Below are 23,669 nucleotides of genomic sequence, written 5' to 3'. Positions count from 1 at the left end.
TACCTTTCCTTCTTCTTCCACTGCCCCCCTACAAAACATTAGCTCTTGTTTCCCTCACAGATCTTCATTTCAACTCCACCCTCCCCCCCCTCTCCACCTCTCTAGTTCCTTCCCCCTTCATCATTTCATGGAGTGACAATACTATATACTAAAAAACGGTTAAGGCGTACCTTAAATATTGAGTTTCAAGTTGGATTCCAAAGGTTGGCATGATTATAACAGATTCTGAGCAGCTCAAGTAAGAAAATAATCAGTTTAAAAGATGTAAAGACTCTATAATAGGTGTGAAACTTAAAACCGTGTAACAAGGCCTCACCTTTCTTTACTAGCTTCCGACTTTGTATCATAACAAAGAAACCACTTAACAGACAGCCTCCAAGACAACTGGATTGTCCTGTTTCATGTGAATTATCCATCTCAGACACCCTCGTGAAGAAAATACAGATGGAGCATCAATAAAACAATCTTTCTAAAGTAACACAAACTAACAAACATGCTTTATACAAAAACTAGTCATGTATTAACATATTGCTCAAAAGGAATTGCAAAAATCAAACTGTAATCCATTATCATTCACTGTGATTGATCCCTTAAGGTAAGAAAAAGACGCTATGCATTCCCCATGCTATGCACTAACATCCACTTAACTAAAATAACAACTATCTCTAAAACGTATCATTACCACCCCCAAAATGACAAGGAAGAAAGCAAGGCCCATACGACGGGCATAGCCAGTTGATCTGCTTCTGTTGATGATCACATGGTGAATGTCAATGGCTCCTCTACGCAGCACACTTTCACTTTCGTGTATGTAAGTATATCTTTTATTCGAAAGAGACGAGCTCACCATTGTATTCACCGTCGTTTACTCCTATCCATTTAAAAAAAAGCCTTCCCCCAAACACAGGAGACCAGCTTCTCAATACCCAAAGCAAAAAGATTCAGACTTTCGCGTCTCACTAGATTCAGAGAGTAAAACGGTTTCTCAGCAGCTTTCAGTCGAACAACTTGCGTGCATTATAACCCAGTTTCACCATTAGCCTCACAAATCTCGCCATCTCTCCACACTGGGTGCCGTTTCTGAAAACAATCCTAAACGCCGCAGTTTTATTTAATTACAAAAACCGCTATTATTAACGCCTTGCTGTTTTTGTAGTCTCAACAAAAGTATAAGACCTTATGTAGTGTAGTCTAGGATAAAGCTGAATACTCATTACTTAATGCCTTATAGGATAAAGCTGAATACTCATTACTTAATGCCTTATGTAGTGTAGTCTAGGATAAAGCTGAATACTCATTAGGATAAAGTCGCTATTAATATTATTTTGTTGTAAGTAAACTATACTTTCATAACGAAATATATGTATTTTGTTTCTTCCTTTTTATATTAGATGCAAATATTTTAGTTGAAGTAATTTTGATGTCTTTTCCCAAATCTGAGTAAACGAAATAAACTTTAAATAGTATCTATCAGATAATTTTAAAAAAATTGGAAATATATCCAAATAACTCATGATACTTATAAGTATTAAGTAATCGAATGAGTCAAGTAACTTGTAGATAACATATTTTGGATAAGTATTTGAAATAATAAGTATCCATTTTCGATAAATCAAGTATAGATCAAAAATTTATTACTCGTTTAAAACAAAACCAAATATCAAATATACGTAAAAAAAAAAGTATTCGCCTTGCGTCCATCCCTAACGCAGTCTAATTTTTCGTATCTTAATTATAATCGGCTAAACGGAAAAAAAAAAAATAGACAATGGGCCGTTTCAAAAAAAAAAAACTCTAAACGGCGTCACCGTTTAATTTAATCAACTCCTTGCCGTTTTTTGTAATCTCCAGAAAAGTATAAAAACCAATTTAATCCACTCTAATTTTTCATTACATTAACTTTAACCGCCGTCCCTCCGGTCGTGTTTCGCTGTCGTTACGACGGAGAGCGCAAAAAAAAAAAACCCTAATCTAAAGTTCGAGACTTTCCGATTCCCAATCAATCATGCCATGCAAGAGATGCAACGGCACCGACTTCCAACGCGACGACGCCACAGGGAACTCGTATTGCTCCGGATGCGGGACGTTACAAGAGTACGACAACTACGAGGCCCAGCTCGGCGGCCTAAAGGGACCCCAAGGCACCTACATCCGCGTGGGCACCACCGGCACAGGCTCCACCCTCGCTTACAGAGACAAGAAGATCTTCGACGCCGGTAACTTAATCGACGACATCACAGAAAGGTTGCAGCTTGGTGACAAATCCGAAGAGGTTAGGCGTATGATCGGTAAGATCACCGACGGTGAGTTCGGGAGGGGGGAGTGGTTCTCGGCTCTGATCGGCGCGTGTTGCTACGCGGTGGTGAGGAAGGAAGGTAGTGGAGTTTTGACGATGGATGAGATTGTGAATGTCGTTGGGTGCGATTTGCATCAGCTTGGGAGTATGTGTAAGCGTGTTGTGGAGTATCTAGGGATTGAGTTGGGAGAGTTTGATCTTGTTGGGTTGTTTGTGAAGACGGCGAGTAGCTCCCCGAGGCTGAGTGGTGTTGATGGGAAGAAGAAGGAGAAGGTGGTGAAGCAAGGGGGGTTTCTGATGAACTGTTCGTTGAAGTGGTTTTTGTCTACGGGGAGGAGGCCTATGCCTTTGGTTGTTGCGGTTTTGGCGTTTGTTTGTCAGGTGAATGGTGTGAAGTGTAGGATTGATGATTTGGCTAGAGATTGCGAGGTTTCGTTGTGTACTTGTAAGTTGCGGTATAAGGAGTTGCTGGAGAGGCTTGTGAAGGTTGCGAAGGAGATTGGTTTGCCTTGGGCGGGGGATGTTAACGTGAAGAATGTGGTGAAGCATTCGGGGGCTTTGATTGGTTTGATGGAAGCCAAGTCCATGAGAAAGAAAGGAGATAGAAGCGATGGGGTTTGTTTGAAGGAGATTGTGAGGGATTGCTTAAGGCAAGAAGCTATGTATTGTTATGATGATGATGATGATGATGACGAAGGTGAGAGGAGCTCGTTTCTTCAGATGGTTTCGTGTGATGATTGGTGGAAAGGGAAGTCGAAGATGAGTCAAAGGCTTAAGTTAAAGGAAGTGTTGGAGAGAGACGTAGGGCTTGATGATTTGCCTGTTTCTTTTATAAAGGGGTGTGATGCGGTGGAGAGACGGAGAGAGAAGATTAAGGCGGCTAAGTTGAGGATTGGTGCGGTACAAGATCCTTGTGATGATGATAAAGTTAGTGGAAGAGAGCTGTCTCTGGAGATTGGAGATGGAAAGAAGAAGAGGAAGAGGGGATGTGAGATTGATTGGGAGGATTTGGTTATACAGACTCTGGTCTTACACAATGTGAAGGATGAAGAGATAGAGAAAGGGCATTACAATGCTTTGCTTGGTTTACATGTTTTCAACTAAATTGAAATGAAACTGTAAAAGCTGAAGCTGTTTATTTTATTTTTATTGTAACTAAAGAGAGAGAGGAATCCTTCTGAATGTAGAAAACATCAAAGCACACTCTCTAAGAGAGTTTAATATTCCATAAAAATTATATAATAAAAAAAAGAGTCTAAAACTGCTTAAGACTGACTAAGAAATCCATTTCTTTGATCTCTCTGATCCATTAGAAGTTTCCATCAGCCTGACATGCCATAGTCCTCAACATGATCATAGAGGTTGTAACTTTCAGACAATCCCATCTTTCCTACAAGATGATCATCCCCTGCAATAACACAAATCACAACAAAAACTCTGATTATTGTACACACACAAGTCACACAAGTTGTCTCCACCATGTCAACAAAGCCAACAATGTTAATACTCACTTTATTTTCATATTAAGTTTCGCTTTAGATTTGTGCACACATATTAAGAAAACATTTAATTTTGCATATTTTCTATATAAAAACATTATTACTTATACACTTAACCATATTTGAACCAATAAAAAAATAAAATTAATAAATTATGCCACGGAAAATCTTCTCTACAACAACACTTTGAAATAAAATGGAAGAAGTATATTCTAATGAACTTACTTGGGTTTGATAGGACTCCTAGCAAGTGAAGATCAGAGCTCATCTCAGGGCTCTGGAAGCAAAGATCTTCAGGCCTAGGACTAGTACCTGTTGTTGTCCCAATGCCATTGTTTCCATTAGGAAGAACACGAAGACTCTCTGGCATCTTCCTCTTCCCATTCAACGTCTCAGCCTCAGTCTCCACCTCAGACTCACCATTGTTGTTGTTAGAACCACCAATACCACCACCACCACCGTGCTGCTTCCTCTTGGACCGAGCACGCCGGTTCTGGAACCAATTGTAGACGTTCTGTTCCGAAATCTGGCCGTGCTGGCTAAGCTCTTCGGTTATGTCTTTGATCTTTTGCTTACTCGGCGTTCCCGTGCCTTGGTCGAATATACGCTCCAGAATCTGAAGCTGCACGGGGGTAGGAGTCCACCTCTGCCTAGCTGTCATCTTGTGACCAATGGTTGGGTCTACATATAGACCTCCCAGTCTCCCTCCTGTTAAATGAAAGCAGAGTTGGTAAAGTTGAAGTAAATAAAAACTGAAACTTTATGCAAGCATCAGATTTGAACTGCTAATTAGGCCAATAAAATGTTATAAAGTTTGAGAATTTTCAATTGCCTATTCCTCCAAACAGAAAGAATCAATCAAACCAAACCAAAACTCTTAAAAAAAAAAAAAAACTAAAATTACAGCAAAAAGGAAACTTTTTTTTCCAATTTATATGAACAGAGGAAGAAGCTAAATAAAAACTGAAACTTTATGCATCTTATAAGTACAAGCATCAGATTTGAACTGCTAAGTGTTATAAAGGTAGAGAATTTACAAGTGCCCATTTCACCAAACAGAAGAATCAATCAAAACCAAACCAAAATTCTGAAAAATAAAATAAAATCACAGCAAAGAAAAAAGGAAACTTTTTTCCAATTCTATATGAACAGAGGAAAGGAAGAGAAGACCTGCAAGATCTTGTTGAGAAGTGAGGGTTTTGTGCATCTCAACGAGACGATCACAAATGGTGGCGTAGATAGCAATCTGCTTCCTCAGAGTCTCGAGCTGCTCGTCGGTCATCACTTTCACGTACATTCCTCCTGAGCTGGAGCCGCCGCCACTAACGTCGATCCCCTGGAGATTTGAGGAGTTGTGGTTGTTGGGTTGCTGCTTTTGATTGTTATCCCACTCCATCATCTCTTTTTTTGTCAGAAGTGTTCGTCTTTTTCTTCTCTCTCTCTCTCTTTGTCTCTGTGTGAACGAAGCAAACAGAGGAAGAGTCAGTGCTTTTTCGGGAGTAGAAGGAAAGATAAAAGCAGAAAAGGACAAAAGAGCTGAATTTATATTAAATTCTACTTATTATTAATGTCAAGAACAAGAACAATGATTACCCAAGAATTAAAAAAAAAAAGAGAACAAGAACGATCAGAATTTTCAAGCAACGGTAACGTGATTTTTCACAATAAGAGTGTATGGATAAAAAGGAAACTATTTGAATCATATGGTTATTTGGTTTCCATATTAGAAAATGACCGTTGAAATTTGATTTGTAATATGTATATATCTACAGTTAAATGGCTACTTCCATAATTGCATATATTATATATGTTACCTTAGTTTAATGTCATTTACATTATAAACAACACTGTTATTTACTCTCACACAGTCCAAAAAATTCTACAATTAAAATTCTTATTATCGAATCATTTTTCGCCATGGCATATTAGAATTATAATTTATTCATAGAAAGCTTTGTTTGTCCATTCGTATAATATAATTATAAATGATAAGGAACAAAAATAATCAACGCTTTAATTTACTTATTTGCTGACCGGTTAGCTAACACATTCCGTGGATTGATAAACTGAGGTTGCGATCTAACTTTTCTGACACATTCCAGGTTATATCTTTCACAATTATTCTATAGAGAGTATTAGCTACATTGCCTATTATACAGTTCAAAATTAAGAAAAGTTTATTTAAAAGAGCTGGTGGGCCAGTCATCGGGACTTTTAAGTTAAGGAGCCACAGATTCCACGTGTTGTCTAAACCTTAGAACTTGTAGGTGGTCGGTGTCCGCCGCCCATGTTCCACGGGCACTGAAGAAGGGTTGTAGATTTCAACTAAATCATTAACTGTATAATACAAAAACAAAAACAAAAACAAAAATCCAGTGAAATTGATCTCCGAAGTCTGAATAATAGTAACAGAACGTTTAACCATGGTCGTTTCTGTTAACTCGAAATAAAATGTGAGTGAAAATAGAACCTTCATGGCTCATGCCGTCTAGTATGTGCTGGAACGTATAAATTATTTCTTAGACTTTTTTTTTGATAAAGGGCTTTTAATTATTTCTTATACTTGCATATTGCGACCTTTTCACATCATAATAACACATTTGAATTTATATGAAAACTTAGTTTGAATGTTTTAATTAATTCCTATTATTTCTCTGGTACTAATTCATGTTATTGTGTGGATTAATTTATGTTTCTGGTTTAGTAGTCTAGAGAAAAATATAGAAACATTTGTGATTTGTTCGTCTCGTCGTTTTCTTCCGACAATGTTTCGTCTTTGAGTAATTTTTAATTGTCAACATTATGGAAGAAAATAGTGAGGTTTGCATGTGCTAAGCCTAGCTTAGGTCAAACAACGAGACCAAAATGTTTACATAAACGCCAAAAAGGTCCATATTCATACATGTTTGCCTTTCTTTTGTTTGTCCATTACGAGTGTATGTTGTGGGCGCATATCTTAAAAATATACTCTGTTATTGTTATTGCAAGTAATTTAAGTAAAATTTGTTAAAATTTGTTTGTTTCAAAATATAAATAATTTTCATAATTTTAAGTAATTTTTACTTTTATTAAATATAGTGTGACCAATCAAATAATATATATTGATTTATGATTGGTTTAACTACACCTAATTTATATATCAAATGCTACTTTTGAAAAAATTAATCTATTCTATTAAAAGAGAATCATTATGAAAAAATCTACTTATACAAGGTTATTAGACCCTTTCACTAGACTATTAATATTTTTGTCTTATCTTAAATTTATACTAACAATATATTACCATATATTTTTTTAACAATGATTTAATCAATTTAATAGGTGATATAACTAGATTTTCTAAATTTTATAAGATTTGCCTTAAATAAAATATTTTAATTTTTTGTGACATGAATCAAAGCCATCTGTGATACTTATATATTTGCTAGATCATATCTACAATATAGCCTAAAAAATAATTAGCTATATATTAATTAATAATAAATAATATTCATTTCTTTCATGTAAACAAAACATTGTGAGATTCACGAGTGGACTATCATTATTTAAACACATGACATATAGACTATGCAATAAGAAAATATTTACTTACGGTTTTAACAATTTATGGTTCACGACTTCACAAGTTTTGACTGGTAAGGCTAAAAATACACATATCAGACACATATTAGACCTACTGAATACACAAGTTTAACAATATTGATTTTTATATTTGTATATAGTCCATAGAGTTTATATTAAAATGATTTACAGTTATATATTTGTCAATCTTAGAGCAGTGTCCCTAAATGTGTATATATGTAGAAGGATAATATTAAACTCTAAATCCTGAAAATAATAAATATATATACCGGTGTATAAAATATATGGTTAGTGAAATTTTGTCTACCTTAATATATTTACAAAATGGTTCAACTAATTCCCCTTAATAAAATGGTTCAAACAATACAAGTTCGTTAATACTTCAAATCCACGCAAGGTGCAAAACCGCTATAACAATCACAAATGTTTTCATCTGTTCAATAGTATAGATATTCTTAATACTGAAAATGTGAATCACTCAAAAATGTGAATAAAAATGTGAATTATTAATACTGAAAAAACTGAATCACTTAAATATTCTTATAAAAAATATTTATATTTATCTGAATTATCTGATATTTCATCCAAAAATAAAAATATGACTTTTACCTGAATTATTTAAGATTATGCTTAAAGCGAGAACCAAATCAGAACCGAATTGAACTCAAGATTTTAACAGGTTTTTAAAATTGGTATCTAAAACAAACTAAAAACCAAAACAATGAAACTGAAACCAAACTCAAACTTATAAATAACTAAACAGTTCCTATATTTCTTGAATAAAAAAATCAAAAATAAAAAATCGAATCGAAACCGAACTAAAACCTTAAAAAGAACTGAATCGAAACCGAACCTGTAGCTTTAAACATATTAGTGAACTAACAAACAATAAGTTTATCAATAAAAAAAATCCCGCGCTTTTAAGCGCGGATCAAAATCTAGTAACTTTCTTAATACTTGTGCATTCACCTAAAACTACCTACATAAAAAAACAGAGGGAGTAAAAAACTATTTTTTTTTTTTACTAAAACGATATGTAATAAGATTTAATCTTAACAATTAAAAGAAAACAATTTTAAACCTTAATTATAAACAATATAGTAAAAAATAAGAAGAAAATATGACATAACTATTTGACTAGCTTGAGATATTACATCAACAGTATCTACCACTTTCAAAATAATTTTAAGAGATGTTAATTGGTCTATTAATTTATAAAGAATCGTTTAGCTTATTATTTCTTGCATGGTGAGACAGTCAGTGATGAGTGATGACCCAGAATAAAACCCATTGGATTCTCTATGGCCTAGCTTCTTTGGATTCTTCCTTTAGATTGGAGAGTTTGGTGTACCTATAGCTTCTCTAGTCGTCTACCCTTATTTTATGCTTACTTCGCTATCATGTTTTTTTTTTGTATGTATTCTAATCTATCTTATTGTAATTTATGCTCTTAATCCAAGAGATTAATTAAATCCACTGTATCACTGTATGGCTAGATTAAAAGTGAGCATACTGATTTGGATATAGTTAGTGACTGTAAGACTTAATAACATGTTGGCAACTCAGTTTTACCTCAAAAGGACCTTTCCATAAAACATGATGAGAGTTTGACTACGTTTTATAACATAGAGATGCAATGAAGAGTCTTAACTGTCTTTACTTTGTTAGGCTTGTGGAATCCTTGAGCCAAGTTTACAAAAAGAATAGAACAGTTTATCAGGAAGGCGTGGTCACATCATCTCCCAATGACAAAAGGTGAAACAACATTGACTCTATAACGTTCTTGACACACAAATGAGCAACTAAATTCATGTTTGTATATATTGTTTGTTGCAGCCTGCAGAAACGCACCAAGGAAACTATCGAAGAGCTTTCTAAATTTTTTACTACATACAATTATTAGAGTTGACGATGAAGAATAGAAGAAGAGTTGGACATAGGTAAGGTCTACTTTGATATCTTTAGTGATGTAGTAATCGAGTCTGTGTACGTTTCTGATCGTTTTCTTCTTGACATACGAAGATGACATTGGCACCGAGGATAATAATCATCAACAAAACCAATATTCCATCAAACAGAGCCAGAAAAATAAAACTATTTCCTTCGAGACAAGTGTATAGCAATCATAAGATAGTAGAAAACTATTAGATGCATGCAAACAAATAATACCATCGTTTAAAAAAGTAGAGACAAAAGATCAAAGCTAAATCCAAAGTTGTCATGAGAAGTTGAAGAAGATTACGAATACATCCCAGTTAACATAAAGGAGGGGCAAGCATAGCAATAGTCACTAAAAACTAGCAGCTAATAACAGTACAACAGAAGATACTCCATAAAAGACAAATCGCTCGCTGATCCATCTCCTAATCATCATCTTCCTCCTGCAAAACAAAATCATGAGATAAAAGCAAGTGTCACACACTATGACACTAGCAAACACAAACAGAGATATTTCAAAATAGTATGAAGTACAAACCTCTTCACTTCCACCTTCTGCTTCATCGTTGACTTCGGACTTGGACTTGTCAGAGTCATCATCTCCAGCTGTGCTAGTTCCATTAGCCTGACAAAAAAAAGAAGAAACATACATCATAACATTTGGCTTAACATCAGAAAATGACAAAAAGAGGTCAACAAGAAGAATGAATACCAGTTTCATGTTGTACTTTTGCATAGTCTTGGTATATTCAGTCTTCTTGCTCTCTGCCTTGGCCACATAAGGAGCTTTGTCCTGTTTCATTCAAAATTAGGTATAACTACAAATTGATATATGATTTGAAACTATTAAAAACTAACAATACTCACTTCATCAGTCATTGATTTCCATTTAGCTCCAGCAGCTTTACCAACCTAAAATGTTACAAATATTCAAAACAACTAAGAACCATATGCTATATAGTAGTGATTGTAAATCTCAGATTAGCACTTACAGCTCCGACGGATTTGTTGTCAGGGTTAGCTAGATTGAACTCCTTACGGAATCCCTCCCTTCATTCAATCAATCAATCACCAGAAAGTAATTAGCAAAAACTAATAATACTAATCAATTGAGAGAGAGACTTACAGGAAGACGAAGAAGGCACTTGGAGGCCTCTTAGGCTTGTTAGGATCCTTGGCTGCTTTCTTTCCAGCTTTCTTTCCTCTCGTTTTCAATCTGAGAATACAAATCAAATGAATCTCAGATTCATTCGCCATGTGTGCGAGTGATTAAAAGGAGAATATATATATATACCTTTCATCGGTGCTCTTCGATTGAGCTTTGGTTTCACCACCTTTCATCTTCTTCGAGATCTGCGAACAGAGAAAACGTGAGGAATCGGAAGAGTGAACTCAGACGAGAGCGGGGGGAGCCTTTTTACCTGTGAACGTTAGGGTTTTTGTTTTGACGAGAGAGAGAGAGAGACCGACGACGATTCAGAGTTTTATTAAAGAGTCCACCAAATAATTACCATGTGGTCCTTTGAATCTTGACTGTCCGTATATTTCAACTGTTGTCTAGATTACAGCTGTAGTTGTGTTTGGTAATAATCTTGATTTCGTTTTATATATAAATACTTTTTCCGTTTTATAATATATTATGTTTTAATGTTTTAGAAAGGGTTTTATTATTTTAATATTTTATGTTAATTTTAACTTTATTAAAATCTTTTAACTAATTAGATTATATCTTTTCTTTTACGATTAGTTAACTTATTTTAACTAAATATTTTTAGCAGTGTATTTAAGAAAAAGTGAATTTTAACCTTTGTAATTTACTCCAAAACATCAATAAAATAGATGAAGTAATTTTCTTTTTTTTTTAAAGTAATTGTTTTCTTTTTTTTTTGGGGGGCAGAATAAGCTTTTAATACCTAATTCACTATTTACATTAACATATTATAATTGTGAAGTTACTTTCTAATAGAAAATACTAAGTGTAGTATTCGTACTATCTCCGGAAATATCTTACAAAAATGGTAAAAATCTTAACATTTTCACCAAAAAAAAAGTAAAAATGTACTAATAAAAAGGTTTTTTGAAAATTTAATAGACCAATACCAAAGAAGCTCCTAATGGGGACGCCATGTACATCTTAATCGTTGTTTATGCGTTTTATAAGTGTCCTCTGTAAAACAAATCTATGGTATAACACTTGCACACAGACACAGTCAACACTCTCCTCCTGACATTGATTAGCAGAATTACTAGTATTGTTTTGACATTTATTTACTAAATATCTACTCGTTAAAACTTCAATTTGTCCTGAATACGAATCAAATTCTTTTGTTGCCGGATTATTTTCTGTTTTCTTGCAGTCCATATATGTTTTTATAAATCTGAATGGTCTATTGCAATTTATACATAATCAAACAAACAAGATAATTAGAGAAACAAAAAAGAAGGAAAGACTTGCACAAGAAATATTTCAACATTTCACACACTTCATCTTCTGGTCTCCTCTTACAGTAGCGAAAGATTCGAACGTACGGGAAAATGAGACACTATGATTGGAGCCCTCAGACATTTGGAGTTGCTTTTTGGTTTCTCCAAGGACAATACTTTAGGGTTACTACTACCATCGGTTGAGGTTCTCTTTGAGCCAGATTTTGGAATGAAGCAACCAAAAAAGAAGTCTAAGAGAGACATGAACATCGGAGTGTCAAAGCAAACGTGCGTGATCCGGAGTCTATATACGATGGATGATGTTTTAGGTTTAGTATGGATGATGTTTTAGGTTTAGTATCAGGTAACTATGTGAAGTGTATGTATTTATAAGAGAACATCAGCGTTGAATGTTCTTTGGACACGTTTTCTTGAAAGTGACCTCTTTAATTATCTTGGTCGCCAAGCTTTGCCCTATCTTAACTATGATATCTTTGACAATTCATGAATACTTTCTGATTCTTCTTGTTAACATATATGACTAAAATGGAGCAACTATCACGGGGTCATTGTCGTCTTTCCTAATAAACTCCATATCACTAATCCAATCAAGTTGTTATTATGGATGTGAGAAAACAAAAGCGCAATGAAAGACAAATATTCACATGGTTCATCAATGTATATCGGTAAGGTCTAGGGTAAGAAAAAGTTGTTTGGTTAATAGAGGGGAAGATTAAATCTACTGTATAAGATTGAATAATTCTCTACAGCTAAGTGACAGACACGTTAGGATTGAGTCCTGAAACGAAAATTCATGCCCAATAAGTCCTGAAACGTTTCACTTCTTTTGTCTTCTCTTCAAATTTTGCAAGTTCAACTATTGAGTAGAGAACAAGTGTCCAGCCTCTTAGGCGTCGGAAGATTCCTATCATTAACCGGTTTTTGAAACTGTACTCTCTGCTCACCGTCAAGTGTCTTTACATAGTCAATAATTATGTTTTATGACTTTAGGCAGCATGTTCTTATGGCTGCTGTCTTATTTGTAAAACAGAAAATAAAGAGATTGCAAAAGAGAAAAACATGCGCCTAATCTTGAGGATCAGACTGTCTAAGCTGCATTCTCGTCTGTACCTCCTTTTTGGAAAAGTTTGAGAGGTTGTTAACGTTTTGTTGAGCTTTTTATTTGATACTATCAACTACTTCACTTCTGCCTTACTTATGTGAACGTTAAATTTCAATCCGGTTTTATGCAAAGCAATTATACTTTCCTTTTTTGTGTGGTCTATGTATGTTTTATCCAATACTCTTTTAAAGGTTTTCATATTATTTTCTTATTTATAAATTACAAAAACAGAAAATGAAAGCTCCAAATTAAAAGAACAAACAAAGGCCATAGTTAACCTCTAATAGGCCATAAATTGAACTCCTAAAGCAGAGAAGCACAAAACAGATGTTACTGAGAGATACATGACCTAACGCAATTTTGGTTCTATAGACAGCCTCTGCCACCTCAGTTGTCTAGAAACTGACTACCAGTGTGAAGCCTGCAAGCCTAGGACCAAGCGCAGCGACGAAACCATCTTCACAATAGGAAATGGTATTCTCGCCATTTATTAAATATTTAAATGGTCTATTACAATTTATACATAATCAAACAAAAAAAAGAGGACTAGAGGAACAAAACAAAAACGAAAGCCTTCACAACAGATATGTCACCTTCTGGCCTTCTCTCACAGACGCGAAAGATTCGAACCTACGGGAAAATAAGACACTATCATTGGAGCTCTCGGAGATTTGGATTTGCTTTTTGGTTTCTCCAAGGACAAGGTTTTGGAATTACTACTACCATCGCTTGAGCTTATCTTTGAGCCAGATTTTGGAACGAAGCAACCAAAGAAGGACGCTAAGAGAGACATGGTCGTAGTTTATAAGAAAACGTGTATGAGCCGGAGTCTATATACTATGGCTGATGTTTAGATTTAATTCCATGTTGCTATGTATTTATAAGACAAAACCAACGTTGAATATTCTTGGACACGTTTACTGAAAGTGACTGACATCTTTTATCTTGGTCGCCAAGCTTTGCCGTTTCTTAACTATGATAACTTTGACAATTCATAAATACTTCCTGACTCTTCCAGTTAAAATATATGACAAACTGGACCAACTGTTGATATAATGATCGATGTAGCATAAATTTCCAGAATATAAGATTAAAATTAGGAGCCATCTTCTTCATATCACTATCAAATCACGTTTTCAAAAAAAAATTTACAATTAATTAAAGACTATCACGGGATCACTGGCGTCTTTTCCTAATTGTCTTCGTATCTTATATATTAAAATAGAAATCTTATTAAATGTATTTTATTAAGACTAATAATACATATAATATTTAAAATACTTTAATCCAAATATCTTTTGATATCTTTTCATTTTATTTTAAAATTTTAACAAATCTGTTTTAAAAGATTTTTACAAGATCTTCATTTTTGAAATAATATTTATACTAATTTCAAAATTAGTTTGAAATATTATTATACATTAATATATTCAGTTATCGTTTATAAAATAAAAATAAAATATTCTATAATATTTTATCTATTATATAATCATAATCAATCATATTAAAAGATAATTATTATATTGAGGTAAATATAATAAAATTGTACTAAATTTATAAATTTATAAATTTTATTTTTCGTAAGTATAAAATATTTATGTTCAAAAATAAAATCTAATACGTCGGTAAAATAGGTTAACATTAGCAAACTATTTAATATATGCATAAAAATTAACATGTATTTTTTAAAGCTAATAATATAAAATATTTGTAACTACTTTATTCATAATATATTTTCATTTTAAATATAATATAATATATATTATATTTTCATAATATAATATATATTCATTTATATATTATATTTTAAAATTCTAATAAATCTGTGTAAAAATATTTTAACAATAACTTAATTTATTTTAAGTTATCTTTTATAAAATGAAAAATAAATAAATTATATTCTACTTTATCTACTTTATAGTCATGATCATGTTAAAATACAGTTATTATACTTAAATAAATATGATAAAAGTATATTCAATTGATAAATTGATAAATTTTATTTTCATAAATATAAATTGTTTATTTTAAAAATTAGCAAACTATATAATACATGTCTAAAAATTAACGCATCTTAAACTTTTGTATATACAATAATATATTATCTAAAATAAATAAGCATAAAAATATTGGTAAAAAGAAATCCAGCTTTGAAAGACGGGTCAGAATTTAGCGTAAATTAAATACAAAATAATTTTCAAATATGTTTTCTCATGAATATATTAATTTTTTTTTAATAACTAAATTCAAATACAATAAAATAAAAATATAATAATAAATGACAAATACATAGCTGTCAAAAAAAAAAAAAAAAAAAAAAAATGACAAATACATATGATTTTAAATAATTGATTAATTATAACATGTAAATTATAAAATTATTGTATTTGAAATAGTTATATAAATATTTAAGTAGACGGTTAACGTTAAAAATATATAAGTTTTAAAACAATAATTTATGTATAGAAAAAGCGAAAACAAACATCCGTCCGCGTGGTTGCGCGGATCTCAAGTATACACTACAAATCAAGTTGTTATTATGGTTGTGAGAAAAACGCAATGAAAGACACATACATGGTTCTTCATGTGAATCATATCGGTTACCACTTCTCAGACATGGGCCGAGCGTGTGAGAATTTCGCTAATTGGGCTCGGTCTCGTTGAGGCCCGCTTCCCATTGCTATTACAGGAAGACCCTCACACACTTACACGTGCGCTCGCGAATATTTTGAGTAACCGAGAACAACAATAAATTAATGAGTAGGTCCAGTGGCTTGAACGGTAGTTTTAGTGGTGAACAAAGGTCATTTTATACCAATCTCGCCTTTGAACCTTTTTCACTTGATGACGAAACGCTTCTATATTCTCATAATACAAACCTTTGGATTCTTTAGCAGATTTGTTTACATTAAAAAGGAAACATTCTATTAAAAAAAAGTCGCTTTGGGTAAAATCTCCAGTCCTTGCGTCTCTTCGTCTTCTTCGGACAATGGCACATTCCTTGACCTCACTCGCCATTTTCCAGGGCGTCAACCATAAAGGTAAGTCAACACTATTGTAAGAGAATCTCATTCCTGTCGGGTCGGGTTTAAAAGTAGATTTTTTTTTTTTGTGTGTGTGGGGTCAATGCAGAGATGATTAGGAGTTTGCATGTCTACGGATCCGTGGAGATTGAGCGAGAGTTCTTGTTCGAGAGGAAAGGCCGTTATGTGGAGAAGAAAGCGAAGCCTCTGTTTTGTTCGGAAGGTCTCCAGCGGGCGGAGATCTCGCTAGGTTTGGTTTTTGGCACGTGGAGATGTATCTTCGTGTTCCGGTCTAACCACTCGCTTCCTCAGTTTCCTACCCTTCTATGCCCTTCAAGGTAACGCCTCCTCTCTATAAAGCTTCTCTCAGCATTTGATTTTGTTAGTAATTTAACTCTTTTTGTTGCCGTTTGTTTTGTATAATTCAGTGCGGTTACATAAATCATAAAGATTAGTTTTTACTTTTTGAAACACTACATAAATCATAAATATTAGTTTTTATTTTTCTGCTAGTCAAATCTCTTTTGAATGAATTCTAGATTAGTATTTCACAGAAATATACTTTATCACTCCTATTAAACCCAAGTTTGTCAAATATCACTGAGTAAATTGTAAAGGAAAAAAGAACAGTGTGATTAAACAAAGTAAACTTCTGTAGAGTTTTAGTGTTTTTTTTTTGTTAAAGGATTTAGAGTTTTAGTGTTTTTTTGTAATAGTGTTTTTTGCAAGACCGCAAAATCCTGATTAAAAATCACGAACGTAGGAGAGGATAATATATAAAACGTTTAGGAAATCAGTAAGGAAATAGGCAAATTTGTAGAGTCAAATTTAATTTATTTCCTTTACTCAATAAATCGCCCATAATGTTTGACGGTTCTATATAATTTTTGAATCCAACCACGATGAGACTGTTTTGCAACATTGTTAGAAACTAAACATGGTTTTGCTCTTCTTATTTGGCAGAAACCCTAAGCTGGTGGACATCCCTAATTTAGCTAACGTGCTTAAGTTCATCTCTGAATTGAAACCGAAGAAACCATGCTTTGACGAGCATAAACTGCTGGACCTCGTCTTCAAAGAAGATAGAGTTGGAGATGGTGAAGTTGATCAGGCTAAACCGGAAAGGTTTGCCCTCAAACAAGACCTTAACTGCCTTCCTGATTCAGAAACTGAATCCGAGAAATCTGAAGATGACCAAACTGAACAGTCAGAATCAGGTATCTCTTCCTACCCTAGTTGTTTTTCTTTCTTTAAAAGTGCCAAATCTAGTCTAGTTTTAAAGTGTATTGTAATAGTACAGATGTTAGGACAGAGATATTTAAGAAGAGGAGGACACCATCCCAACATGTTGCTGGACTTTGCTTAGAAGATCTTTCCAAATACTTTGGTGTTCCTATCGTGGAAGCGTCTCGGAAACTCAATGTCGGTCTCACGGTCTTGAAAAAGAAATGCAGAGAGTTTGGGATTCCTCGGTGGCCTCATAGGAAGATCAAATCTCTCGACAGTCTCATCCACGATCTTCAGGTCTTCTCCCTCTCTTTCTCTTCGTCGATCTAATACTTGAAATGACTGAAACAAGGATTGCTATGTTTTGTATTGATTAGGAAGAAGCAGAGAAGCAGCAGGAAAAGAACAAAGCAGCAGCAATGGTGGTAGCTAAGAAACAGAAGAAACTGGAGAGAGAGATGAGAAATATAGTTGAGAGACCGTTCATGGAGATACAGATAGAAACCAAAAGATTCAGACAAGACAACTTCAAAAAAAGACATAGAGCTTCCAGAGCCAAGAAGAATCAAGAATCTCTTGCCACTTCCTCTTCAACTTGAAAGATCTTATTATAAGTCTTTTTATTAACAAAATTATTAGTTATAGGATCTCTCTTAGTCCCAAAGTCCAACAGATCCTCCTAGGCCATGTTGATTTAAATTTTTGTTGTTGGTATCATGACTTCTTTGTGCTTTAAAACTCGGAATAATTGATGCAAAATGATCAGTCCGTAGTCAAAATTCAAAAATATCAAAAGTGATGAAAATTTTAGTTAATGCAGTTAGTATAGGTGTTAGGCTAATTAATAGGTGTGTTCTTGAGTGGTCCCTTTTGTTAGCTTGTGCTTTGAAATTCTGCAATGACTCAGTCCTCTCAACAACGACAATTGATTAACATGTACCGTACAAAGAGGTTTGCAACCACTTCAAGTGTGCATGAGTGTTCCACCGACTATGTTTATGCCAAAAAACGAAAACATGTCTTTGCTGAAATTATCTGCGTTTGAATACGTGGATTGAATTTCGTTTTCATTTTTTACTTGGTCAAGTATCATTTCCGAAGTCCCTGTCAATGTATTTAATCAAAAATTTGTTTTAACAATTCAAAATAAATAAAATGAAAATAATATGAAACTCTTTTTTGATCTGGAAAAACTTGCTTATGACAAAAAAAAAAAAACTTGTTTTCTAAAATATAACATATTCAAATGATATTATGAAAACAACAAAAACAAGTTATCATGTGAACATCTTTGACAAAGGGAAGAAAATAGATTCACCTACTAACGTTGGTAAACAGATTCATATACTAGTTTCTTTGCCAATAAAGAATCTGAATCTGATGTCTCCTGATTTCGAAACAACTTGCTATAAATAATAGAAACCAAATGATTACTAAAAGATTTGTGGAGAATAAAAATTCTACAAAAGACAAATACTCCAAGCCGTGTGTGACCCAGAGGCTGACTTTTACGCATTTTGCTTGCACAAGGAAATTACATTTTTTGACTCTGTAATGGGTTTCCCATCACTGTACACAATAAATAGAGTTCTTCATTTTCTATATTTCAATATATCTAATCATATCTACAATAACGAAAACTTGACTCCAGAATATAAAGTCCATGTTTATTATTCAGCGTCGTTGTAATCGGCTGAAAATCCTAAATTTATTCTGGATTAATCAGTAAATTATTTATTACTTGCTTCAAGCAATTTTTTAAAAATATATACATATAATTACGTGGTTTTTAAGCTATGCGCATCGATTATAGACTAAAAAGATTCTGCTAGGGTATATTTTATTTGGTCGATCTTGTTGGCATTTTGCTATATATTCATTTTAATTCAAAGGGAATGCATAAAAAATGGACTTTAACAAAGAAAATGTCGTATTTAAGAATGGTGGGTTCCTCGACCTCCTCTCCTTTCTTACATCCTTCCTCAATCTAAAAAAAAAAACTCTAAACTGATGAAATGGGTCTTTTCCTTTCATGCCTTTCGTCTCCCTCTTCATCCAACACAGGTCTCCACACTCATGGTAATTCATTATTAATTCATAGTATTTTATTTCTTACTATTTTCACTCCAAATCCATGAAAATTTTGGTTTTTTTAAATCTCTGTCACATACAACATAAAGAGATGTTCACTTTCGGACATAAAGATATGTTCTGTTTCGGACATAAAGATATGTTCTGTTTCTGACATAAAGAGATGTCCACTTTCTGACCTATCTGCCTTTTGTGATTTGATTAATCAGCCTTGACGAACAACCACAGTAATGGAATAAATTTCTCCTCGTCAACGTCCACCACCGCCGCGACGACAAACACTAGCGTCGGACAGAGTCAATTCTCGGAGGCGGTTAGCGAGAGCTCCGGGGGAGTAATGAGTTATTCCGGCCAAATATTGGCATCGCCAAATCTCAAAGTCTACAGCTTTGCGGATTTAGTTACGGCGACCAAGAACTTCAAACCGGAGTCGATGTTGGGTCAAGGAGGTTTCGGAAAAGTTTACAGAGGTTGGATCGATGCCAAGACTCTTGCTCCGTCTAAAGTCGGTTCCGGTATGATCGTCGCCGTCAAAAGATTGAATTCCGAGAGTGTTCAAGGATTCGCAGAGTGGCGTGTAAGATCTCTCTCCCTCTCTCTCTATTTTCAACGAACAACAGATTGTTTTCCGATCTTGATTGCTTCTTTGACGGGAAAAACCAAAATTTACGTGGTTCGATCAAGATGAAGAGTTGACTATTCTAATCGAGAAACGACCTTGACTCTCTGTTTGAGTGTTGCAGAAGAATGATTAGAATAAATATTTAATACTAACAAATAAAACTTGTTTGTACTAAGATTTAGGAAATTACTAGTTTAAATGCAGGCATTCTATTAGTATTAGGTTATTTTTATCAATTTTCTAAGTCCAACACAGAATTATATCGTTTGAAACTGATTTTAATCTGAAGATAATTTTATATCCATTGTTTGCCAACATATTCACTTTAGTTAGGAACTTCCCATTGCTACTGGACATTGAGTTGGGGACACGTAGCTAGGTTTATATAATCAAAGTATTATTCATATGTTTTGACCCAACTAGTATTATACTATTTATTATTCATGTATTTTGACCCAAAAAGGTATTATTCATATGTAACATTATAGTTTAGAATTGGTAAAAGTTTTGACGGATTAGTCTTCAAGTTAAAAAAAGCCAAATTTGAGATTAATGTGGTTTTGTTTTTGATTTTGGACAGTCAGAAGTTAACTTCTTGGGGATGCTTTCACACCCAAATCTGGTCAAGTTATTAGGATACTGCCGTGAAGACAAAGAACTTCTGCTTGTCTACGAGTTCATGCCCAAAGGAAGCCTCGAGAATCATCTTTTCAGACGTAATTAAGATCTTTTGACGCACAACACACCAAGCATGGTTGTCACAAAGATTGATTCTAAACTATATTTTACATTCTATGATCCTTATTTGATTCAGGAAGCGAGCCTTTTCCTTGGGACCTAAGGATCAAGATTGTGATAGGTGCAGCTCGTGGCCTTGCATTTCTTCACGGCTTACAAAGAGAAGTCATATATAGAGACTTCAAAGCCTCCAATATACTTCTCGACTCGGTTAGTCTAATTATAACATCCCATATTATATGATATTAATAACAAGATACTAGAATCTTCAATCGTTCTTTTTTTTGCTGACGTGATTTTGTTTTAAAATTTCATCTGCGCAGCACTATGATGCAAAGATTTCAGATTTCGGTTTAGCAAAGTTAGGACCATCACAAGAGAAGTCACACGTTACGACTAGGATCATGGGCACGTATGGTTACGCTGCTCCTGAATATATGGCGACAGGTACATTTAGAAAAGATGTATTAGCCATAGTTTATTTTATCACAAATTAATTATGGACTTGTGTTTAATCATTTCGGATTGGGGACCAAAGAGGTTAGTTTAGATTGCAGTTGATAAAATGATTCACCCTTTCAGTTTTTTATTTTATTTTTATCAGGCCATTTATACGTTAAGAGTGACGTATACGCCTTCGGTGTGGTATTACTAGAAGTGATGACCGGATTAAGGGCACACGACCCAAAACGGCCTAACGGACAAGAGAGTTTGGTCGACTGGTTAAGACCAGAACTCACAAACAGACATCGAGTGAAACATATAATGGACAAAGGAATCATAGGCCAATACTCATCCAAAGTCGCAGCAGAAATGGGACGCATCACACTCTCTTGTATCAAGCCAGACCCGAAAAACCGACCGCACATGAAGGAAGTAGTCGATGTACTTGAACACATCCAACGCATAAACGTTGTCCCAGACCGCTCTTCCACTAAACCAGCTGTTGCTAGCACATCTCGTTCCTCACCACTTCATTATCAGTATGCATATCGAGCTGGTGCGGCAGGGGCTGAACGAAGGCGACCCTCGCCTCGAAGATTTGGAGTAGAGAAAGAAATAGTTGCTTGATGTTTTTATTTTTTGGGCGATACTAAATGGTTTTGGAGTCGTTTTTGGTTCAAATCTATTTTAAAATGAGAGTAATTATATCTTGGTTTCCGTCCATATTCTTCGAATGCCATCAAATATCATGTTGATATAAATTGACTACGAATTGAGGAATTTCATACCATTTTTGTGAGGTTGGACGTATGTAACTATGTTTACTTTTATAAAGTTTCCCCATCTCTGCACACAATGTTTAAGAGGTTGACTGCTACTTACAGGTAGATTTTTGAGAAAAATTAATAGGTAGATTTTTGAGAGAATAATTAATAAGTAGATTTTTGAGACTGACGTTAATTACAACATCACCATGTTAAAATTAAGTTTACCGCATTATATCATTATCCAATTTTACATTCCAGTTGCCCTAAAAAGGTTTCCGTGCTGTACACGTACGGATGTACATGTCCGCCAATTGTTTTCGTTTTCATTTGTATGACAAAAGCCTGTCTGAAAGTAAATTTCCATAAATAGAAAGTGTTGCACACAAAAGCAATAACAACAAAAACAACCCAAACCTAGTCCAAAGCAGGAAAAAAAAAAATACAATGAGATGAAGTTAAATTAAATAAGTTGTATGAAAAATAATCAAATAGCTAAATAATGTGTTCAACTTCAAACATCTTCACTTGGTTTTCTCCTCTTCCTCATCATCATCTTTCGGTGGAGACTTATTAAGATCAAACTTCGCTACGCTTCCAGATTCAGTCACTTCCTGCTTCTCTTCCTCCACTCGATCCACATCCATAACAATCCCTACACCTCTCCCACCTTCGCCACCACTAGCACCACCACCACCACCGGAGCTCCCTCCTCGGGCAACAACACGAACAAAAGCAGAGTTCGGTCCTGGAATCATGACGCCTCTAATCGGCGCAGCGAATCTAGGAGGCGGGAGAAACCCGCGATAGCTCCTGTCTTTGTGAGACCTCAGATGTCCGAACACAGCCTTCCACGAATGAAATGCTCGTCCACAGACGTTACAAACCGGTGGCCCTCTCGGCAGATTAGTGAACTCTGAAGTCTTCTTCCTCGGCTTCTTCGCCGCTTCTCCTCCTTTACTCGAACCACCCGCTTCGTCGTCGTTATTGAGCTTCATCGTCTTCCTCTGTCTCCTCACCTTCTTCTTGCCATCGCTCTTCTCTTTCATAACCGCTTCCTCCGCCGCGGCGATGACCAACTCCGCCGCAACGACCGCTTGCTCGTTCAGACGCGCCTCTTCCTCTTCATCGTCGGCGATGCTAACACCGAAGGTTGCGCTGCTGATGGATAGAGCAGGGAGGCCGAGAACGATTTCTCTCATGGCGGATTCTTCATCGCTCCATTGCTCATCGGATGAGGAGTCTTCCCTCTCTTTCTCAGTATCACCGTCCACTTTCATTTTCTCCGGATTGGTCATTTCTAAAACCTTTCGAAAACTATGTTTTGAAACTTGGTGGAAGTAGTCTCTATATATGGTTTTCTTGTGAGCCACGGTAGTTATGGGCTCGCTAGTTTCCAATGGTTGTGTTCGTTCGTTTAAATCTCTCTCACACCGTTTCGTTTTAAGATACCGTGGGATTTAATTACAAAAATCACGTGGGCTTCGTTCGAATATACTCGCGTAAACTCATCGGGCTTAACGAGTAATAAGCCCATCTGCAGTTTATAACTTATTCATTCTTAGTAGTAAGTAGGTTGCTTCATTTGATTATATGATTTATCATTCAAATTCAAACTACTTGACTAAATAGACTTATTATTTACAGGTGTATAAATCACGTTTGATATGGATGTATCATCATATTATTTACAAAGTGTTGTGATTGTCACATGATTTACAAGAATCACATATTATTGATACTAAAATGCTTTTCAAGATACATATAAAATATTATTTTACCAGGATGATTTAATATATGTAATTGTCATATTATTCATATTTTTATTTCCAATAATATAATCATATATTTTGTTGTCTCCGAAAATAACGATTTTATAGTGGTTAGTCCACCAATTT

The 23,669-nt window shown here is 34.5% G+C and overlaps 8 protein-coding genes and 1 long non-coding RNA gene across 9 annotated transcripts; 3 read left to right on the top strand and 6 right to left on the bottom strand.

Annotated features, from left to right (window-relative positions):
- Positions 1-170: 170 nt before the first annotated feature.
- LOC125580540 lies at positions 171-1,219 on the bottom strand. Its single transcript, XR_007318229.1, has 3 exons — positions 848-1,219; positions 317-394; positions 171-225 (listed from the first exon to the last, which is right to left on the bottom strand). It is a non-coding gene; the product is annotated as an uncharacterized LOC125580540 (long non-coding RNA).
- Positions 1,220-1,894: 675 nt separating this feature from the next.
- On the top strand, positions 1,895-3,470 carry LOC106350502 (plant-specific TFIIB-related protein PTF2). The gene has a single exon (XM_013790401.3). The coding sequence runs from the start codon at positions 2,006-2,008 to the stop codon at positions 3,398-3,400; it is 1,395 nt and encodes a 464-aa protein (XP_013645855.1). The 5' UTR covers positions 1,895-2,005; the 3' UTR covers positions 3,401-3,470.
- Positions 3,416-5,319, bottom strand: LOC106350586 (WUSCHEL-related homeobox 13). Its single transcript, XM_013790471.3, has 3 exons — positions 4,966-5,319; positions 4,021-4,503; positions 3,416-3,704 (listed from the first exon to the last, which is right to left on the bottom strand). Exons 1-3 carry the CDS (start codon positions 5,192-5,194, stop codon positions 3,619-3,621), a joined length of 798 nt encoding a protein of 265 aa, XP_013645925.1. The 5' UTR covers positions 5,195-5,319; the 3' UTR covers positions 3,416-3,618.
- Positions 5,320-9,526: 4,207 nt separating this feature from the next.
- LOC106350664 (high mobility group B protein 4) lies at positions 9,527-10,844 on the bottom strand. The gene is made up of 8 exons (XM_013790536.3): positions 10,737-10,844; positions 10,610-10,668; positions 10,442-10,531; positions 10,308-10,365; positions 10,183-10,227; positions 10,028-10,108; positions 9,854-9,940; positions 9,527-9,758 (listed from the first exon to the last, which is right to left on the bottom strand). Exons 2-8 carry the CDS (start codon positions 10,654-10,656, stop codon positions 9,741-9,743), a joined length of 426 nt encoding a protein of 141 aa, XP_013645990.1. The 5' UTR covers positions 10,657-10,668; positions 10,737-10,844; the 3' UTR covers positions 9,527-9,740.
- A 247-nt stretch (positions 10,845-11,091) lies between these two features.
- Positions 11,092-12,873, bottom strand: BNAC01G03030D. Its single transcript, XM_048745097.1, has one exon. The coding sequence runs from the start codon at positions 12,007-12,009 to the stop codon at positions 11,818-11,820; it is 192 nt and encodes a 63-aa protein (XP_048601054.1). The 5' UTR covers positions 12,010-12,873; the 3' UTR covers positions 11,092-11,817.
- A 237-nt stretch (positions 12,874-13,110) lies between these two features.
- Positions 13,111-13,725, bottom strand: BNAC01G03020D. Its single transcript, XM_013810414.3, has one exon. The coding sequence runs from the start codon at positions 13,653-13,655 to the stop codon at positions 13,470-13,472; it is 186 nt and encodes a 61-aa protein (XP_013665868.1). The 5' UTR covers positions 13,656-13,725; the 3' UTR covers positions 13,111-13,469.
- A 1,915-nt stretch (positions 13,726-15,640) lies between these two features.
- LOC106370412 (protein RKD5) lies at positions 15,641-17,882 on the top strand. Its single transcript, XM_013810423.3, has 5 exons — positions 15,641-15,903; positions 15,995-16,223; positions 16,849-17,102; positions 17,186-17,409; positions 17,490-17,882. The coding sequence occupies exons 1-5, from the start codon at positions 15,852-15,854 to the stop codon at positions 17,709-17,711; spliced, it is 981 nt and encodes a 326-aa protein (XP_013665877.1). The 5' UTR covers positions 15,641-15,851; the 3' UTR covers positions 17,712-17,882.
- A 1,122-nt stretch (positions 17,883-19,004) lies between these two features.
- LOC106350736 (probable serine/threonine-protein kinase CST) lies at positions 19,005-21,858 on the top strand. The gene is made up of 6 exons (XM_013790607.3): positions 19,005-19,191; positions 19,413-19,780; positions 20,406-20,541; positions 20,640-20,773; positions 20,887-21,010; positions 21,168-21,858. Exons 1-6 carry the CDS (start codon positions 19,128-19,130, stop codon positions 21,632-21,634), a joined length of 1,293 nt encoding a protein of 430 aa, XP_013646061.1. The 5' UTR covers positions 19,005-19,127; the 3' UTR covers positions 21,635-21,858.
- Positions 21,859-22,073: 215 nt separating this feature from the next.
- Positions 22,074-23,178, bottom strand: LOC106354258 (zinc finger protein ZAT9). The gene has a single exon (XM_013794158.3). The coding sequence runs from the start codon at positions 23,067-23,069 to the stop codon at positions 22,296-22,298; it is 774 nt and encodes a 257-aa protein (XP_013649612.3). The 5' UTR covers positions 23,070-23,178; the 3' UTR covers positions 22,074-22,295.
- Positions 23,179-23,669: the final 491 nt, after the last annotated feature.

This window comes from Brassica napus, chromosome C1 (assembly GCF_020379485.1).
Source record: "Brassica napus cultivar Da-Ae chromosome C1, Da-Ae, whole genome shotgun sequence".
Lineage (NCBI taxonomy): Eukaryota > Viridiplantae > Streptophyta > Magnoliopsida > Brassicales > Brassicaceae > Brassica > Brassica napus.
Note: the sequence above shows the minus strand (reverse complement) of the source record. Positions and strands in the feature narration are given on the sequence as shown.

Coding starts and splice junctions, on each gene's coding strand:
- LOC106350502 (XM_013790401.3), top strand. CDS start 2,006: ATGCCATGCAAGAGATGCAACGGCACCGACTTCCAACGCGACGACGCC.
- LOC106350586 (XM_013790471.3), bottom strand. CDS start 5,194: ATGATGGAGTGGGATAACAATCAAAAGCAGCAACCCAACAACCACAAC. Junction 4,504..4,965: donor TTCTCAACAAGATCTTGCAG/GTCTTCTCTTCC, acceptor TTCATTTAACAG/GAGGGAGACTGGGAGGTCTA. Junction 3,705..4,020: donor AGGAGTCCTATCAAACCCAA/GTAAGTTCATTA, acceptor GTGTTATTGCAG/GGGATGATCATCTTGTAGGA.
- LOC106350664 (XM_013790536.3), bottom strand. CDS start 10,656: ATGAAAGGTGGTGAAACCAAAGCTCAATCGAAGAGCACCGATGAAAG. Junction 10,366..10,441: donor AGTGCCTTCTTCGTCTTCCT/GTAAGTCTCTCT, acceptor GATTGAATGAAG/GGAGGGATTCCGTAAGGAGT. Junction 10,109..10,182: donor GGAAATCAATGACTGATGAA/GTGAGTATTGTT, acceptor TGAATGAAACAG/GACAAAGCTCCTTATGTGGC.
- BNAC01G03030D (XM_048745097.1), bottom strand. CDS start 12,009: ATGTTCATGTCTCTCTTAGACTTCTTTTTTGGTTGCTTCATTCCAAAA.
- BNAC01G03020D (XM_013810414.3), bottom strand. CDS start 13,655: ATGTCTCTCTTAGCGTCCTTCTTTGGTTGCTTCGTTCCAAAATCTGGC.
- LOC106370412 (XM_013810423.3), top strand. CDS start 15,852: ATGGCACATTCCTTGACCTCACTCGCCATTTTCCAGGGCGTCAACCAT. Junction 15,904..15,994: donor CCAGGGCGTCAACCATAAAG/GTAAGTCAACAC, acceptor GGGTCAATGCAG/AGATGATTAGGAGTTTGCAT. Junction 16,224..16,848: donor ACCCTTCTATGCCCTTCAAG/GTAACGCCTCCT, acceptor CTTATTTGGCAG/AAACCCTAAGCTGGTGGACA.
- LOC106350736 (XM_013790607.3), top strand. CDS start 19,128: ATGGGTCTTTTCCTTTCATGCCTTTCGTCTCCCTCTTCATCCAACACA. Junction 19,192..19,412: donor CACAGGTCTCCACACTCATG/GTAATTCATTAT, acceptor TTGATTAATCAG/CCTTGACGAACAACCACAGT. Junction 20,542..20,639: donor CGAGAATCATCTTTTCAGAC/GTAATTAAGATC, acceptor TATTTGATTCAG/GAAGCGAGCCTTTTCCTTGG.
- LOC106354258 (XM_013794158.3), bottom strand. CDS start 23,069: ATGACCAATCCGGAGAAAATGAAAGTGGACGGTGATACTGAGAAAGAG.